Source organism: Salvia splendens, chromosome 8 (assembly GCF_004379255.2).
Source record: "Salvia splendens isolate huo1 chromosome 8, SspV2, whole genome shotgun sequence".
Classification (NCBI taxonomy): domain Eukaryota; kingdom Viridiplantae; phylum Streptophyta; class Magnoliopsida; order Lamiales; family Lamiaceae; genus Salvia; species Salvia splendens.
The window spans coordinates 5,946,427-5,966,939 of NC_056039.1; the positions used below are offsets into that span (position 1 = coordinate 5,946,427).

Consider the following 20,513-nt stretch of genomic DNA (forward strand, 5'->3'; position numbering starts at 1 on the left):
CCTTTTAATGCTTTTGGATGATTATATATGCAATGACCTGCGATATTAGGCAGAATTTCAGCTTTCCATAATCAGCTAATCCAATGGATAGGATTTGATCCTAGTTATGCATTGAGGGTGTAGTTCCCTAATGCAACTCTGTACATATACATATATGAAAATGTGGGTTATATACATTATGTCGAACTAATTTCAAGTCAGAGACCAAATCTCAGCCATCCATTTTTCTAATCTAGTAGATAAAATAAATCAAGCAAATCTTAATTTTATATATACGGAGTTTATTTTTGATTATTTTATACGGAGTTTACTTTTAGAGCGTTATAGTTTACTCTAGAGATAATGAACTAAAACGATCTTAAAATGAAGTATGTGTTCTCTAATAATGAACTTTGTGTTAGTTTGACGGTTCAGCAGTATAAATTAGTTATGTGTATATACTGCAACCAATTCCAAATAGTTATAAACTTAGATACACTCAATGCACATTTATAGCGCGCGCAGACACATACACTAAATACACATATATATGAGTGTGTGCGTAGTGTATGAATTGTGTGTGTAAAATATTTTCTTCAAATTTAATTTTACTATCAATTACTTCAGGTTTACTAAACATAGAATTATAATATTTTGCTTTTACTAAGCTGCTACTTAGAAGCGAGAAGACCATTGATTTCTTATTTATTTTTGGGAGAAGGATCGAGTCTGTGATCAATAATTGAGACGTACGTAGTTGTCTCCCCCAGAATTAAAGTGAAAAATATCAGTGTGACCATTGTCTGGTAATATCACTATATTTACATAACCTCACCTTCTCCTTAAGCTCATCAGTTTCCCTTCCTCCTTCTAGAGAGAGAAGATAGAAAGAGAGAGAGAGAGGCAGACTGACAACATAGATTCAATCCTTCTGTTCCCACCGTGGACAGTTTTGACATGTGAGTTTTATCCTCCTTTAATTCTCTTTCAACACATCCTTTCTCGGATCCCTATTTTCTTCTATTCCCCTTTCATTCTCCATCTTGTCCTTTTCTTTTTCAATTTAGCTTATAATCATATATATATATATATATATGTATGCAATCTGACTGCATTGTATTTGTTCAGGTCTCACCGGCTTATTTAGATTTCTGGTTCCGCCACTGGTTGGTTGAATGATTCCAATTTCAGTGAAAAATTAATCACAAGAAATGTACTACCAAAGCAGCACAGAAATCGAAGGCGATGGGCTTCACACACTTTATCTGATGAACCCTAATTACATAGACACCCAATCCCAATCCAACATGCTCTTCTCCAACATCTCCGTCCCTCACTCACAAACGCCGCGAGGCCTGTCGCTCAGCCTCGCGCCTCATCACAAACAACAAACCGGGGGTGATCGTGATTTCGGGGCGGGGAATAATTCGTCGATCACGGGCTCCAAATACCTAAAGGCTGCTCAGGAGCTTCTAGATGAAGTGGTCAGCGTCGGAAACCACCGCACCGATAAGGGGAAAATGATCAAAGGCGGCGGCGCGAGTAAGGAAGCTGCGTCTGCGGACAAAGGCAACGGCGCCGCCGATCTCACTACTGCTCAGAGACAGGAGATTCAGATGAAGAAAGCTAAATTGCATAGCATGTTGGACGAGGTATGATTTTTCATGTTTTCAGTTACTGTTAAAAAATTGTATATTCCACAAATTAAGTCAAAATACTAGAGATTTGAAGCAGCTTCAATATTTTCTGCAAAAGCCTAAGAAATGTCATCTTTTGCACAGGGTGTGTGGCTCACAGTTATCCATAGTGCGCGAGTCCACCTCACTTCACATTTTGTATATGACAAATCGTCAAATAAATCACGAAAGATGATCTTTCCTATTATTTTCAATTTCTGTAAAATAATTTAGTACTAAGTTTGAAATTTTTACAATTATTTATCCTTCACTGTTTCCGATGAATTCCGTATCTATGTGGTAACGGTTCAAAACACGTAAGTAAAACGGTGGGTAAATGAAGTTCAAAACGACGTTTTGTTAACGTATCTTAAACTAGTTGTCCTATATCTGCGTAATTTGTTGGAAAAGGGAAGGATGAAATAATTGTGACCATCTTTTATTCATACTAAAATTAGACTATCTTTCGTGATTTAATTGATAAATTTTCCCATTATAATATCACCAATGAAAATTTGAGATAATTTACATTAGTTCCAACGTTTATTACTTTTCTTAAATACGCATTTAGCGTTGAAAATGTTGCTATGGAAATTTAGGGTTAGGCTTTCAAATACCCTCCCGCGTACGTGTGTTGATATTTAGGGCGAATTATCGACATCAAACATTTTTTTTGGTATTAACATGTTAGGATTTAAAAATTGTGAGATTAATTTTTTTCCAAAAATGTACTAATAATCGTCGAGATATTTAATGCTAGAGTATATATTTTGAAAAAAATTAGAAAAGTATTGACGCACATATAACTAACCAAACTCGTAGGCTTCGATTGATGATGAATAGGCCCAATTACAATTAAAAGCGATGGTGGGATGATGGTCCCCTTATAACAATTTATTGCTTTGTCTCTCCAAACACAAGGAGACAATCTTTTCCCAAAACTAACTACCTAACCAAAAATGTGAAAATCAAATTTACTGCAGGCGGAGCAAAGATGCAGACAGTATGACCACCAAATGCACACCATGATAGCTGCGTTCGAGCAGGCGGCTGGCCCGGGGTCAGCGCGATCGTACACGCACCTCGCATTGAAGACGATCTTGAAGCAATTCCGGTGCCTGAAATCAACGATTTCTGCAGAGATGAAGAGCTTAGGCGAGGAGGGAGGCTCGGAGCTGTCGAGGCTGAGGTTCGTGGATCGGCAGCAGGCAGGGCATGCGTGGAGGTCGCAAAGAGGTCTACCTGAGAGAGCGGTGTCGCAGCTTCGAGCTTGGCTGTTTCAACACTTTCTTCATCCGTAATTAATTGCTTGCTTTAATTGATTTTGAGTTTGATTAATAGTTATAGTGTTAATTAATGTTGGTGTTGTGTGAATATTGTAGGTACCCTAAAAACTCAGATAAGCAAATTCTAGCAAAGCAAACAGGGCTTACCAGGAGTCAGGTATGTTAATATAACCAAGTTTTTTTTTTGTTATGTAAACAAGAAATTTAAGTAAGATAATGGAGCGATTAGGGATTAATTATGTCGTCGACCTATATGTATTGTTAATTAAATATATAATTCTATGTGAGGATAATTGCATGCATATGAATTGTACAACAAGTAGGACGTACATACATCCAGCTTATTAAATTCGTTGAAAGAATGTGGCAAATTGTACTCTTAGTCTAATGGAGTACTAACCTTTAATTAGGTGAAATGTTTTTTCACCAACTTTGCTACTGCTTAAAAAAAGTAAGGATACAAGTGTGAGGCTTTGAGAGGTAGGCTTCTGGCAGGCTGTGAGTTAGGCCCTCCCCCTTAGCGGGTTACTGCGTACCTTGATTTAACACCCCTTACAATAGTGTCAGATCGGGATGTGGGGGGCCCTTAGGGTTGAGGTTTATGAAAAAAGTAAGGGCACAAATTGCGTATTAAATTTTGGGAATCACTTACTATCATTTTAATATTTGAACGTTTCAGTAATTGCACCTTATAATAGTCCATCATTTTAGTATTTGAACTTCACCATAATTGCACCTTAAAATAAATTACGAGAATAGTAAAAATTAATTATAGTGGTAATGAATTGTTTTGGGTCCTTGGATAATTACCTTTTCTCTATATATTACTAGTTGATATGAAATACTAGAATTAGGTTGGTTAATATGTATTTAATGGTGCAGGTGTCTAATTGGTTCATAAACGCTCGAGTTCGTGTATGGAAACCCATGGTTGAGGAGATGTACCTCCAAGAAACCAACGCCGGAGTCACGCCGGAGTTATCATCTCTTCCTGCCAACTCTGTACCAATGGCTGCTGCTGCTGAAAACACCAACACCTACGGGATTGAGATCGAACAGCAGCAGCAGCAGCAGGGGAACATTAACGGTTTCTCTCTCTCCCTTGGCCACACCTTGCAAGTCGACGAGGCTGCTGCTTATGAGATGGTGGATTTCCACAACAGGAAGCCCTTTCCGCCACACCTCTTGCCCGATTTCGTCGCCTGAACTGAACTGCACAACACATGCATCTCATTTTTCATAACTATATACATACATCTTCAGTTGTACAACACTCCCTACACCATATATTGTAGATATATAAAAAAAAACCAGTTGTTTGTCTATATACTTGATTACAAATTAGAATAGGCCATATATATGTAATTTCTTGTGTTGAATAAACAAATTAAACAATACATTCTCCAAAAATAAAATACTATTCTTATCACCTGATCAATGTATATAACTATGTATATGGTTGAATGTGGTTATTCATATCATTAGCGTGGATCTTCTAAATTTTTTGATGTTATGCTATGAAATTCAATGATGCATCCACACGCATGGAGGAATTGTGGTGTCATGGATTTTTAATTTTTCCTTTTTTTAAGATACAATATTATAGATTAAAAATGATTTGGTGATTCTATTTTATACAGATATTCTACCACGATCTGTCAGATACAACCTTTTATTTTGTAGCTATCTTCTACAGTAGAATGTCTTTGTTTTTCAGGAGTATGAGATACTCAAAATAAGTTTAGTTTATCAAAATTAGTAAAAATAAGAGATGATATTTAATGATGTATATTTTACAATGATAATATAATAGTATTTAATAGCGGATATGTAGAGTATATACATGTAAAAATTTGAAAACCAGCAAAAAAGTATACATAGTACTTAGTACTCCTATTTAACTATTAAATGAACGTCCAATTTACATGGTTTCCTTGTTTTCATTTGTTATTTACACGATTTGATTGAGACTTGAGGTATGCATGCTTATAATAATTTCAAATTACTACAAAACAAATATTATTTATTACTATTTGGAATACAATATTAATAATTATAATTAATCAACCTACCTAATTAATAAAATTTTTTTTGCAGCCCAGGTTTAGCAGAGAAAATAGCCCACCAAGAGAATGGGCCGCAGCCCAGCTAGAAATAGAATGAGTTAGGAAGGCCCTTTCTCAGCTCTTATTAAAGAGGGAATGGCCCATAGGGCATGAGTTATCTATATTAGAAATGAGTCACTCACCCCTTAAAAGGGGTCATAATAGGGAGGATTATCCACACTTATATAGATTAGATGGGATCTTCACCAAGTCGATGTGGGACAGAATTTTTAGAGAATTTAACACGCCCCCTCACGTGTGGGCCGGAAAGGAAATCGGTCTTCCATCACGTGAGTAGGCAATGCAAGAGATAAGAGAACCATCATCGATGTGGGCCGGAAAGGACATCGGTCTTCCACTCGTGAGGTAGATAAGAGATAAAGAGAAAACCATCATCGACTTGGACCCGCTCTGATGCCATATTAGATGTGGGACACTCACCCCTTAAAAGGCCTCATAAGGGGAGGGGGATCTTCACCAAGTCGATGCGGGACATAATTTTAGAGAATTTAACAATCTAGATAGGAGAAGAGAAATATTTAGATATTATTTCTGATTTAACTAAACAAATCTCTTTTTTTTTGTTTGACCACAGGTATACCGAACCAGTCTATGGCGGAATCCGACTAATCCTACTTGACCGGGTTTACTGATTAACACCGAAAGTCTCCCAGCGAGTTGTGATGTTTGATCCCGTAATCTATGTTGTTCGACTCTCTCAGAAAAAAAAAGATTATAATTATCTATGTGACGTGATTACAAGATCCCGTACAATTCAAGAATATGGACATCTTCAGTGGGATGAAGGGAATATGAAATATGGCGCGTAGACAAGTCTGATTTAACATTGACTTATACTCCCTTCGTCCGCCATTAGGAATAACATTTCTTGGCAGCACGAGTAAGAAAAATGAATGGAAAAAATTATGAAATATGAGTCTCACTTGTATATTTTAGTTTTAAATAACGTGAATAAGATGAGTTAGTTGAATATAAAACTCTATTAACATTTATAATAAAATTGAACAGTACTTATTTACGAACTTAGGGAGTATCGATCATAGGAAATTAGCACCATTCATAATATTTGTAATTTCTATATTACTTTTAAAATTTATAGAAAATACTCAGTTTATTATTTATGAGACCAATTTTTTATCTTATGAATTTATTATTGTAGAAATAGAAGAAAAGAAAAGGAAGGGATCGCGGAGGCGCAGTCTGTAATAAAACAAAAAAAGAAAAGGTTAGAGAGACGGCGATGGAGTGCACGACGCCCAACTGGACTGAGAAGGTGGAAGACCTCGTCCACGCCGGAGAAGTAGACCAAGCTATCACCTTCCTTGAATCCACAGTCTCCAATCTTGAACACCTATTCAAAACTCATCAATTTGGCCGAGTGTCCTCGCCCTCTTCCGTACCCCATCAGTTGGCCACTGCTCTTCAAGACCTCTCCAAACTTTATTCCGCCCAAGGCTTCTCTCTCAGAGCTGATCAAACACTCTCCCGCGCCCTCCAAATCAAACACGCCAAAGGGTATCTCCAATTTCTATCAATTTCAAGAAATTCTTCTACTTTACTGTATTTGATTTGCCTTAAAGATTGAGTTTTCATGTTTCTTTATCATGCCAATCCAGAACCTTGCTGAATTGTATTCAAGAATGCGTATATTTTGGGGTTAATTTATTCGAAAATTGAGGTGTGAGTAAGAAAGTAGATGATGGATTGTGTTTCTGTATTAGGAGAAATGAGATGGGAATAAAGGCTTAATAGGGAATCATACGTTGATAGAGGAGAACGTCTGTTAGTTCAACTGATTTTTGGTTGTTTTGGATTGGTTTGGTTTTCAGGGGTTCACGGGATGAAGTTACCTCTGATGATATTGCAGGACATGGTTTGTCTCTTTCAACTGTTGTGGCGTTGTCTTCTCTATTTATATGTCATTATATGGGGATGTTCCTTTTTTTTTGCCTTTGTCTGCTTAGGTAGCATTGATTGGTATTTGAAGTGTTTTTTCATATTGTTGCCTTGCCTAATTCGGGAGAACTGATTGTTCTTTACTTTTGTTGCAAAGGTTGTGCTGAGAGTTCTTCTTCACACTTGAAAAGTGATGGCATCCCAAAGGAGGATGATGCTGAAGACGGTAACAACTGATCATATTGCATTTTCTGATGATAAATTGAGATCCTGTTGAAATGATGCCATAGACAAATTTTCTTGCCCCTCTAACCTTAAAATTTCTTTTTTTGGCCTTTCTTAGAAATTATGCTAGCAATGTGCTAATATCCTGGTTAATATGTTAGTCCATTGACACTGTTTATGTTCTGAATTGTGTTGTGCAATGCATTGGATGTGGTAAAATATTCGTATTCAGCTCAATAGCAGGCTAGTGTAATGTTGGGGAAGTTATGTTCTATTAAATCTGTTATACAGTTTAACATGCCAATTTTGTACTTATTTGACAATTTTACTTTGGTTTATGCTTGCTCAAAGCCTCAAATTGTTCAAATGTGTCGAAAAATGTGAAGCTAGTTAAGATTCCTGTTTAGTTTGGTTTCATCTCATTAAGTTTTACTTGCAATAGTCAAGCAAGGTCAATAAGTGTAAATGAAACTTGAACGAAACCTTCATGGCTCAACTTGATTATTTATGTTGCATCCCTATAAGTATATAACGCTTGAGCTCATCTGTGTGGTATATGGCACAACTATGTGTCTTGAGCTTACATTTTTCAAGATTCAGGATACTTGGATAGGACTAAATGGAACCAAAATTAGGATGCAGATACATGAATACTCTATGCATAGACTGACACATATACAAGATTCTTGCTATATGCGGCCGCAAAATTATGTCGCATAACATAAGACTTAAGAGCTTAAGAGAAATAGCATTTGACATCATAGCAGTATACATAATAGTATTATACCATATTCTTTGTCACCAGTGATGGATCCACTTTTATGGAGAAAGATCTGGGAAGGGTCTTATAGCATATTCCACGACATGGTGCTTGAGGCTGTCCTAACATCAGTTCTTGGTAATGGTTCAACTGTAAGCAGAATAGTTTTGGAAGCCAGTAGTAGACAAATGAACAATGAAAAACTTTACACGTTTCTAGTTCAGAATTTTGGCTGAATGCTGGACAAGTTTCCCTTCCATAGAATCAACAGTATGGCTGAGCATGATTTTGAAGTGTAAAAGGAAAAGGAAAATACATTAATGGTTTTAGTGATCCATGATAATTTCTGCTAGCTTCTTCATAAGGTAGAAAGGGTAAAGCTAGAAAAATGCTTTGACAGTTTTCGTGCTATTCTATTAATTTTATCATGTACTCTAATATCTAGTCCATCTTAGTTGCAGTATCAAGTAATTTATATGAAAGTAGTCTTTCCTTACCAGTGGGTGGTATGAATATAAGTCAATTGGTCAGTACTGGATAAGATTCAGAGGCATTTTGTAGGTGTTGCCTTTTGCGATCCTGTTATTACTTGTTCAACTTAACAAGGTTCCTTTTTGCACGAACTTCCACATTTCCTAAAGATTTATATTTCACTTGGGATTCGGGCTAATGATGTTTCAATTTTCAGATTGGGAAGCTATAGCAGATTGTTCCCCGGAGGAGTTACTTTCCCCACAATCTTTACCAGGGATATCAAAACTTTCTCTGGAAGACTCAAAAGCACAATCCACCAAGAGGCGAGGAAGGGGAACATTTTCGTACAAGAAGCAGGGTCTTTACAGTGATAGCCAGTCTAATGAACCTTGTATAGATGACTCTGAAGATACGTCTTCATGCCAAGAGGAAGACCTGGAAAAGAGAAGCGGTACGTTTCTAGGCAGTTCATATTGGACCTGATCCGTGTTAAAAGATTCTCTAACCTACGTTAGCATATAGTATTTTGAATATTCATTTTATAGGCAAGACAGAAAACATTGTAGAACTCTTTTCCTACGCATGTTTGTTGTATTTTTTTTACAAATATCGAAGTTTATTCTGCATTCTTGTGAATTCTTGCTAAGTGCTTCTTATCATATGAGCTAATCATGAATGCTGTATATTTGTCGAGTCCTGACAGTCCCTTATGGTTTTGGTTTCAGAAATGTATGGTACACGCCATATTCTTGTTCTAGCTAGCTTGAATCTAAGCACTAGGACGACTGACCTTGAGAGGTTACTTGGGAGCTTCAAAGATCGTTTTGTAATTCGCTGGGTGAATGATACAACTGCACTAGCTGTATTTAGAACACCATCTGATGGTATGATAATTGCTTGCTTATTCGGTTTTGTCATTTTTAACCAACTCAAGTCGTGATAGGTGCAATATGCCATTTGGTAAGGCTACTGAATGGGTCTTATTTTAAAGACTCCTCATTTCATGTATCGTTTCTCCTATTCCCAATTCAGCTGATATTTCAAGAAATGTAGTGAAACTTACTCTCCTATATACGAATGCGCCTATTTTGCTAGTTCTAAGACTCCTGGTGTTTGTACATCAGTTTATATCCGACTCTTGTTGGCCTACAGCAAGCTGATGCTTTTGATTTCTTGATGCAGCTCTTGAGGCTCTTAACTCCACCCGGTGCCCCTTTACAATCCGTATACTTGACGAGGACGAAGAACTTTTCAGCAAAATTCCACCAAAAGGTAACAGAGACCAGTATTTTGTGTATCTTCAGAAACATGTTTATTTATTTTTTCCTTATTTTGGCTGGCACATTAATTTCTAATGTATGGTTTAGAGACTGGCTTTGAAACATGAACTCGAGCTTACGTTGATGTTATCTTAACGTAGTTTCAGTTGGGGGTTGAGATGCCCTTTTTATCTCAAGAATCAAAAATATTCTAGGAATGTTTGATTATTAGTTCTGATATTCTATTCTCAGATTTGGAACCACCCCGGCAGCGGCCTCAGACATCAGCAAGAACTGCTCAAAGATTGATTGCACAGAGCATGGGAATAAAACTGCCCTCGTCGTTTGGATCCAACGAGCTACGGAAGCAAGAACAAGCCAGGAAAAATCGGATAGTCTCTAGGCAAAATATGCGGGATGATGCTTGGGGTGATGAAGATCCAAAGTAACTTAGTGTGTCAGTTCTCTACTTTTTGAATGGATTGAAATGGATGAGTGCAGTGAAAGGGGTGTTTGATTAAGAATTTTTTGTGAAACATTCACTCGGTTTTCTCAAATACAGTACAGTCATTTTTACAGAGTTAGTGAAATGCTTCCTAATGTTTTTAGGTTTGATCATACTCTACTTATGTAAATTCGTCTTTCTTATATGAAACAATTGAAAATGATTGTCAGATATGCAAATTCCAGAGTTTTGCGCAGAAGTATACATATAGTATTCGGTAAAGTAGCATATACGGATCAGATATAATATAATATTATAATACTCCCTTCGTCCCCTAATAAACCACGAAAGATGATCAAATTATATTCACATGCTTTCCAAAATCTACAAAAATAGTACTGGTAAATCACAAAAGATTAATTTTTCTCAATTATCTTGTTCGTTCTTTTTTCTGCTTAATTATGCAATGATATGACAATCGGTTTAAAACACCTAGATCAAACGTTGTTTTGAACATAATTAGATGTTGTCGTTTATCCATACGTTGTTTTATTCACGTGTTTTGAACTGGCTGTCACATCATAATTCGCCAGAAAGATGTGATATTTGAGAAAATTTTATCTTTTGAAAAGTATGGGACAAAATATAATTACACCATTTTTCGTGTTTTAGTTAAAAGTTTGTCCTTGATTGTTTATTATCATTGTGTTTAATGGTCCTGTTTACTAGTTTAATATTTCGTACATTGGATATAACCTACTTGTACATCGAATTTCATTGAAGGATGAGTTTACCCAATTTACACGTCATCTCATTGCGTGGATATTTCCAATAACAACAGTTTTCCAATTTCTAATACGCACTTCAAGTGGCAACTGGTTTGCTAGTTATTTCAAAGGCACAAAATTTATTCAAATATTACCTAGAATAGCAGTATAAGAGTGAGTTGCACGTGGTAAAGATCGATATATATATATATATATATATATATATATATAAATAATGTTCATGGATTGGCTAGTCAGGCATTATGAATTTATGACATGATTCGTCACGAATGATGAAAAAATAAATCTCACTTGTGTATGACCACTACCATTTAAAACTAGTTGCCAACCGAAATTAACCTCCCACTTCATTTTGCCGCCAAGAAACATTGCCTTCCCCTTCTCCACCACTCACCGCCCGCCACCTGTCCCTTCTCGAAATACACTATTTTCTACAGCGTTGACTATCTCTTTCTAAACCATGGAATTCAGTCATGGTGAACTCTTCCTTCTTTTAATCATTTCTTATTAATTTATATATTTCCAGTTCAATTCAAACGCCGCATTCCTTTACTATCACAACTATAAATGCTTTCCCTGAATATAATTCAACTGAAAAAGGAAATATTTTTCAAAAAAATGGGTGAAGAAATTGAATTTCCCCAATACTTCCTCTGCCCAATCTCACTCCAAATCATGAGAGACCCCGTCACCACCGTCACCGGCATCACCTACGACCGCGCCAGCATCAAGCAATGGCTCGCCACCGCCGCCGTCTGCCCCGTCACCAAGCAGCCGCTGCCGCCTACCTCCGACCTCACCCCCAATCACATGCTCCGCCGCCTCATCCAAGCCTGGTGCACCGCTAACGCCGTCGATCGCATCCCCACCCCCAAATCCCCTCTCCAAAGATCAATCGTCCTCAAACTAATCCGCGAACTCAATCGGAGTCCAGACGCCGATCGATCGACGCAGATGAACGCTCTCACCATAATCGACAAGCTCGCGGCGGAGAACGACGGCGTTAATCGCCATATCATGGCGGTGGCCGGTGTGCCTAATGCGATGCTCTTGTTTATCGTGAAATACTTCAAAATCGGCGAGATTTTGGGGGTCGAGGAGGCGTTGAGAGTTCTCAAGCTGACGTGGACGCCGGAAGCTGAGATCGGCTTCGTCGGGGACAATTCCGATGTAATCGGATCAATCATGTGGATTTTGAAGATCGAAATTGAGGATTCAGCGAAATTAAACGCGCTAATAGCGTTGAAGAATCTGATAGAAATTGAAACCTCAACCCTAATTGAGAAGCTCAATCTCGAATTCTTTGAAGAAATTGTTAAAATGATGAAGGAGAAGAAATTCGCGCAAGCGGCGATTCAGGTTCTGATTGAGACGTGCTCGTGGGGGCGGAACCGGGCGATGATCGTGGCGGCGGGGGCAGTGGCGGAGCTGATCGAGATGGAGCTGAGAAGCAATCAGGAGACTAAGAGGGCGACGGAGGTGGTGTTCGGGCTGCTGGCGCAGCTGTGCTATTGCGCGGAGGGGCGGCAGGAGCTGCTGAAGCACGCGGCGGGGATGGCGGTGGTGGCGAAGAGGCTGCTGAGGAACTCGGCGGCGACGGACGACCGCGCGCTGTGCGTGATGGAGTCGGTGGCTCGGTTCGCGGCGACGAAGGAGGTGGTGGCGGAGATGCTGAGGGTGGGGGCGGTGGCAAAGCTGTGTATGGTGATGCAGGCGGATTGCGCCGATTACTTGAAGAGGAAAGCGAGGGAGATTTTGAGGCTGCATTCCAGTGATTGGAGCAATTCTCCTTGTATACAAGTGTATCTTCTAACTAGAAACCCTAGATAGCATGTTAATTATATTTGAAAGTTTTTGTGCTAGATCGTCTGACGGGTCAAGATCCGGATCCGACTTGTGTTTTGTATATCGATGATGTTATACATACCATTGGATATGAACTTGGGTCCGAATGTAGACGGATCTTAACTCGTCAGATAATCTAGCATGTAATTTTGTATTTCATTTTTATATAGATTAAATTTAATTACAAAAATATGTAGTATATATCTTTGAGCTTTTCTTTTTCCTTTTACATGAGATTATGTTGCACTTTTGTTTTATTGGATCGTTTGGCACTTGTGTTTTTGCTTTTCCATTCATTTATTTTGATGAAGATAAAAATAAGTATGGGATCATATTATGGTTATTTTGTCTTTTGGTTAAATGAAAAGTTATTACTGTATGCATGATGACAAAAACTTAAACGAATCATTATTCGATAATGATATACATGTACGAAAGTGTTAATCTATTAAGGAATGAGAATGATTGCCATAAAAAAAGTGTTAATCAGTTAAGGTATAGTAGTATATAGTATATGGGAATGATATGATTGCCATGATGCCATCCAAATTGGGAATGATCCTTAATGGCATTTACATGATAATTTCTCATAATAATACTATAATTTTAAATGGGTGAATATCAGTTAAAGGCTTAAATTATACTACTACCGAGTCACAATTACATATCCTGAACTATTGATAATATGAAACGAAGTCTGAATTGTGAAATTCGTAGCAAATATAACTTGATTTATGTATGTTTTTTATCGCAAAAAGATGGTGTGCAGATTTGTTTTCGACAGCGTATTATATTTTCGTTATCGACAACTTCCTTTGGTTCATCATGTTGATCGTACCATGCATATGTTTCGTATATTGTGATATTAGCTAATGCTTACTGTGTTTTCACTTATTTTCGTATATAAATAGAGCTTGAGCGAGAACATGATTGTGCTTAAAAAATAACTAGTAATTTAAAAGTTACAACATACATCAAACTCGTCTAACACGTGACATGAAACATGCAATATTGTAAATACTAAAATGCAATATACATTTATAGAAACTGTCGATGGATTTCTGCAGATTGCATTTTAGTATTTATATATAGTTGATTTTGCATTGTAGACAATCTATGTTAAAATGCAAACTGAACAATATAAATTGCAATTTGCCTATAACTAAAATGCAATATGCGGAAATTCATCTACAACTTCACAAATGTATATTGCATTTTAGCAGTGGCGAAGCCAGAAGTTTTACAATGGGGAGCCCAAAGTACTATTAATAGTCATATGATTTTTTTCGATGTCCGTGCTCAAGAATGAATATAATGATGAAAGAAAACAATTAACATAATTAGTGGTGTAAAAGAGAACAAATAGAACAAAGATGTCATACATGGGAATGAACCACCTGCGCTAACGCCCTCACATATAACTTCATGTTTACATAAAATATATATAGTTAAAGGCCAAATTGATGGGGGACCAGGGGCTCCCCAGGCCCCAACGTGGCTTCGCCACTGCATTTTAGTGTTTACAATATTGCATGTTACGTGTCACATGGCAGCACGCGATTGGATTATATAGTTAATTCGAATCAAGCTCAAAATCACGTTACAATTTGACATAAAGTTTTTATATCATTTCTTTCTTAATGCTATATAATAATAGAACAAATAACAAAGCTAATTTACAATTAAATTAAATTAAATCTAAAAATTAAGGATATTGTGTAGTTGGACAGTTTATGTGAATGTATCTTTAATCTTAATTTAATTACTACAAGATGAACCAGTCAAATCTTATTTAATCTTTTTTCTTGAAATAATTAATATTTAGGAGCGGGTTACGGGTAGCCGCAATAACAATCGGTCTAACATCTCATGGATATATCATAGTATATGACAGGTAATCCTATTTTTATTACTTTTTGACCGTTGAATTGACTTTCAAAATTACATTATACTACTAGAAACTTGGTCACATTGAATAAACGAAATAATTAGTGGTATCTGCATTAATTTATTTAGAGCTGTTACACGTACTTAGAGTTGCTTATACATTTTCTCAATAAGTTTAACTAGAATATGTTATCATTAACTTTCCCTAATAAAATATCTGATAATTTTTATATGAAGCTTTTATTAGTCTTAATATGAAAACATTAAAAAGCAAACAAATTTGAAGACGACAGGTAAACGATTTGCGTTTATAGAATTATAGTAAATCGATCCGTTTTTTGTTTTTTTGTTTTTTTTATATATTTCAGTGGACCTAGATAAAATGATCTCTAAACTTTGCTATTAGCAAACTCGTAGTCTCTAGGATAAAACTAAATATCATGAGAATCTCTTTGCATTTTTTTACTTTTAAAATTTCTTGAATAAAAATGCCCTTCAAGTCATGAAAGTCGACACATGCATCCTTTTGAAATTATTATCCTTTTATATTTGTTGTATAGAGACAATCTGACTAGAGTAAAGTGAATATTTTTCTATAAATTAAATATATTACTACTAAATTAGTATAAACGAATTGATTTTTTTATTTGATTCGAATTTCGAAATTATGATAATTCACAATATAGTTGAATAATAGTATCACTTTTTATTTGTATTGTTGTATATATAAATATAGGGTTGTGATCAATTGAGATTTTTTAGCCTAATTGAGAATTGAGATGCATTATCAGCCACTCATTTTTATTAAATGAGTGGTCCAGAATTTGTCACACGAAAAATATTTTTAGATTAATTAATTATGAAAGGGCATAATGGTAATTTCATGATGCATTTTATTCAATAAATAATTTTTTTTAATTTTAATTTTAATTTTTTTAAAAAATTTATTTATTTATTTATTTTTTGTCAACTAAATATACAATTCATGTCAACTATACACATATAATGTCAACTATAAGTTATTGACATTTGATGTGCAGACTATTGACGATAATACCCCCGAGTTGACATAATCTACTTGCAGTTGACATTTTGAAAATGTTGTGGATGAGTGGCTGAAAATGCATCTCAATTCTCAATTAAGCTAAAAAATCTCAACCTAACATGACCTAATAAAAGTAACTATTAAGATATCTAATTATTCTCCCCTTTGTAATATGTGAACTCACTCAATATAAGTATAAGAGAATCATGCATAATTGCTATGAGAAATAGTAGCATTAAAAAAAACGTTGTGGTCATTTTTTTAATGCAATTTAATATGTTTATTTGTGTTTTTAAATATAACACCGATGCTTTAAAAAACATCCTTGTTGATGTTGTATCAACAAAAATTAGAGGACACAAATGGATGACTCATAAAAAAGCAAAAGATTAAGTAAATTTATGTTCATCTAACCATAAAAATGGATTAAGTTAATTTGTTATTAATTTCTGAACGCATTCTTTTATGTCATAAATTGTTGTTATTTTTTTCAAATTTTCCAACGCAAATAATTGTCTTTTTTACAATTGCAAAATTAAAAATACAGTTACATATTCATTTTTATCGGTACATTGAATGTAGGTCATTATATATATTGAACTCAAGTTATAATAAGATTACAACAAACCTCAATATATACAAATTGTAGGAATATGACCATTGCAAATTCGACAATACATTTAAATTATATGGTTTGTTAAAACAAATTTAAATCTAGAGAATTATATAAAATTATTTAAGATGATATATAACATTAAAGACTAAAAAAATATTCAACATCATAACCAAAAATCAACTTCATTATATTATATACAATAAACCTATAGTATTATAATAATGAATGAACATAATTGTAGATTATTCCATAACTATCAATAAAGTGAGAAACTAATTTACTCTTTACTGAATTGTAGATATTCCACGTGACAAATTCACCCTATGATGTGATACAATCGGTTAATCATGATAGTCTAAAAGTTACAAATAATCTTAGTTTTGATATAATATACTTTTAGAAAAAGAGTAGAATAAGAAACGAAACTCACGCCAGCACGTAAACCACATTTAAGTTTCATTTTCACTTTTTGTTTTATGTTATCAGTGAGATAAACAAGTGGATGCGTGCGTTTGGTCATATTTCCACCTTAGAATCAACTCCAAAATTGACGAGAAATCTTTCTTCTATTGTTTCAGAAATATTTTACTAACTAATTCATAAAAATATTATATCTCAAACTATGCATTGTTTACTAAATATAAACTAAAGAATAGTCTAAATAAATTTTTAAAATACTACTATATATGAATTAAGTCTATGCTGAATTTGGGGTATTAAACTAATTAAGACATATTAATTAATGGGATTCTAGAACAGTTTGACTAAATGTTATTGTCTTATTCCAACCATTATTAACATGGGCAACATCTAGTTGGAGACATTTAATCGTGTTTATAAAACTTGGACTATTTGATCTTGACCTATTCCTTGAAATTAATTTCGTTGATTATCAAAATAAATCACAACTCACAAGATTGAATCGTGCAATCGTGAAAATACCACTATATGTAATACAGTACCAAAAATGACATTTAATTTCTGGAATAAATAATTTTACAATATTAATATTATTGGTAATTTGGTATGAAGATAGATATGACTATCTGGATGATCGACATTTATGCAATAATTTGACGATTTTGTCGAGCCATAAATCTAATTGAAATGACCAATTCAAAGTATTTTAAATTAGTCAAATATATATATATATATATATATATATATATATATATATATATATATATATATAGGGATATATTCATTTTCTTTTCCTATATTTCTTCATTTTTCCTTCTTAATATCATCCATTAGATTAGAGAAATGGACGGTCAAGATCAACATTGGGTAATTAATCCCGTGTTGCATTATTTGTCCTATTTTGTGCATTATGAGGGTACAATAGTAATCTAATAATGGCTGGAAACCGCTACGAATAATGCACCACATGGTCACGAGTAATGCATATAATTGACTATATAATGCACAATATGTGAACTGCAATGCATACGAATAAGATGTACCATGTTATGATGTTTGGACACACGTTTCTTGTTTCCCCTAAGGGTTTAATAAGCTTAGGAGCTAGGGTATAGTACGTAGACACGTATGTAATCTTCACATGGTAACGAGTAATGAATATAATTGACTATATAATGCACAATTTGTGAACTGCAATGCATACGAACAAGATGTGCTGTGTTATGATGTTTGACACACGTTTCTTGTTTCCCCTAAGGGTTTAATAAGCTTAGGGGCTAGGGTATAGTACGTACGCATTAATAACAAATTATAAAACGATACGAATAATTCACCAAATTGTCACGAGTAATGGATGTTATTAACTATATAATGCACAATATGTGAACTGCAATGCATACGAATAAGATGTACCATGTTATGATGTTTGACACACGTTTCTTGTTTCCCCTAAGGGTTTAATAAGCTTAGGGGCTAGGGTATAGTACGTAGACATTACTAAATGCACGTATGTAATCTTCAATCCGTTGATTAACCCATACACACAATACCTCTAATAATGCATAATATACTGAGATAATGACAATTAACAGCTACATAATGCACTACCTAAACCAAATAATGCACATACGTATATTTCAATAACAACAATTTGTTAGTAATGTCTACGTACTAAACCCTAGCCCCTAAGCTTATTAAACCCTTAGGGGAAACAAGAAACGTGTGTCAAACATTATAACATGGTACATCTTATTCGTATGCATTGCAGTTCACATATTGCGCATTATATAGTTAATAACATCCATTACTCGTGACAATTTGGTGAATTATTCGTATCGTTTTATAATTTGTTATTAATGCGTACGTACTATACCCTAGCCCCTAAGCTTATTAAACCCTTAGGGGAAACAAGAAACGTGTGCCAAACATCATAACACAGCACATCTTGTTCGTATGCATTGCAGTTCACAAATTGTGCATTATATAGTCAATTATATCCATTACTCGTTACCATGTGAAGATTACATACGTGTCTACGTACTATACCCTAGCCCCTAAACTTATTAAACCCTTAGGGGAAACAAGAAACGTGTGTCCAAACATCATAACATGGTACATCTTATTCGTATGCATTGCAGTTCACATATTGTGCATTATATAGTCAATTATATGCATTACTCGTGACCATGTGGTGCATTATTCGCAGATACCAAAATGTGGCAGTTACTTTTCCGTCAAATGACAATAATAACCCTGTAATGCATACAACCACCTTCTATAATGCAACACGGAACCAGTTTTATAGAATCAATCTGATCCGTTGATGCCTTAGATCTAACGCGTAATATTAAGAAGGAAAAATGATCTAAGATGTGAAAAGGAGAATAACGCTCCCCTATATATATATATATATATATATATATAGGGTAGTGATCAATATATAACTAATCTTAAGTGTATAACTAGAGAACAAATCTCAGCCACACATCTCAATACTCCAAATTAATCTCATGGCTTAGCTATTTTTACATATTTTAAATAAAAAGTACTCCCTCCGTCCCTGAATAAGAGTCGCTAATTTCCTTTTTGGGTCGTCCCCCATTAAGAGTCACTCTTCATTTTTACCATAAATGGTAGTAGGTCCCACATTCCACTAACTCACTCCACTCACATTTTATTATAAAATTAATATAAAAAAGTGGGTCCCACATTCCATTAACTTTTTCAACCAACTTTTCTTTACATTTCTTAAAACTCGTGTCCGGTCAAACAACGACTCCTATTAGGGGACGGAGGGAGTAATTAACAAGGGTATTTTGGGAAATCATATTCAACTCCAACCATCTCCTTCAATTTTCCAACTCCAATTCACACTCCATTATTTAATTCTGGCGGAGTACGGGGAGCTGGCAGACACGGCGGTGCACGGGTGGTGGTGATTGGGAGGAGTGCGTTCTCCTGCAGGGGGCTTTTTTGGGTGCTGAAGCTGGTCTCGGGGCTGGGGATTAGCCGGGAGAGGAGAGCGGCGCTGGAGCGGCTGATTGGAGGGATGCTCGATCAGGCGAAGCTGGATGACCTTCTGGTGTCCGGCGGCGGAGGAGGGGTGTATGATGTGAATTTGGTGGTGAGGGTGATCAGATTGTTTGTGTATCACTCAATTTTTCCAACTCCAATTCAATTCGGAAACCATATTTGGAGTTTCTGAAAGATTAGGATAATTTCTATATACATCTATTTAATTTTGTTTAGTTAAGTAAAACTAAACAAAATTTAGCGACATAATTGAGTACAACCAGACCAACTGATCTGTGGTCATTTTCTCAGAAGGATTTGCTTCGACAAGCCTGAACAAAAACCTGAAAGCCTAAATGAAAAAGTGTGATTTTTTTATTTTATATAATTACTTGGTGGATTTGGAAGTGAAAAGTCAAAATCACTTACTACTATCCTAGATTTACAACTTTCCCGGTCTGCTAACACTTGATAATTACGTTATTTGGATAAACTAATTTCAAAATTACTCCAACCAAAGCTTAGTGTTTTACTTCACTGTTGTTGTTGATAATTACAAAACACATCACTCTTAGCATGATTTTACTTCACTCTTGTTATGATTTTACTTCACTCTTGTTTACAAAACACATCACTCTTAGTATGATTTTACTTCACTCTTGTTTACAAAACACATCACTCTTAGCATGATTTTACTTCACTCTTGTTCACAAAACACATCACTCTTATTCAGATTTTACTTCACTCTTGTTCACAACACATCACTCTTATTCA

The 20,513-nt window shown here is 35.3% G+C and overlaps 3 protein-coding genes across 3 annotated transcripts; all 3 read left to right on the forward strand.

The window, feature by feature from the left end:
• Nucleotides 1-762: 762 nt before the first annotated feature.
• On the forward strand, nt 763-4,370 carry LOC121743172 (BEL1-like homeodomain protein 1). Its single transcript, XM_042136400.1, has 5 exons — nt 763-938; nt 1,108-1,631; nt 2,639-2,952; nt 3,038-3,098; nt 3,824-4,370. Exons 2-5 carry the CDS (start codon nt 1,191-1,193, stop codon nt 4,145-4,147), a joined length of 1,140 nt encoding a protein of 379 aa, XP_041992334.1. The 5' UTR covers nt 763-938; nt 1,108-1,190; the 3' UTR covers nt 4,148-4,370.
• Nucleotides 4,371-6,245: 1,875 nt separating this feature from the next.
• On the forward strand, nt 6,246-10,390 carry LOC121743743 (R3H and coiled-coil domain-containing protein 1-like). Its single transcript, XM_042137101.1, has 7 exons — nt 6,246-6,582; nt 6,897-6,940; nt 7,121-7,189; nt 8,637-8,873; nt 9,148-9,306; nt 9,605-9,694; nt 9,934-10,390. Exons 1-7 carry the CDS (start codon nt 6,308-6,310, stop codon nt 10,128-10,130), a joined length of 1,071 nt encoding a protein of 356 aa, XP_041993035.1. The 5' UTR covers nt 6,246-6,307; the 3' UTR covers nt 10,131-10,390.
• Nucleotides 10,391-11,478: 1,088 nt separating this feature from the next.
• On the forward strand, nt 11,479-12,852 carry LOC121744053 (E3 ubiquitin-protein ligase PUB24-like). Its single transcript, XM_042137494.1, has one exon. The coding sequence runs from the start codon at nt 11,482-11,484 to the stop codon at nt 12,742-12,744; it is 1,263 nt and encodes a 420-aa protein (XP_041993428.1). The 5' UTR covers nt 11,479-11,481; the 3' UTR covers nt 12,745-12,852.
• The last annotated feature ends 7,661 nt before the right edge of the window (nt 12,853-20,513 follow it).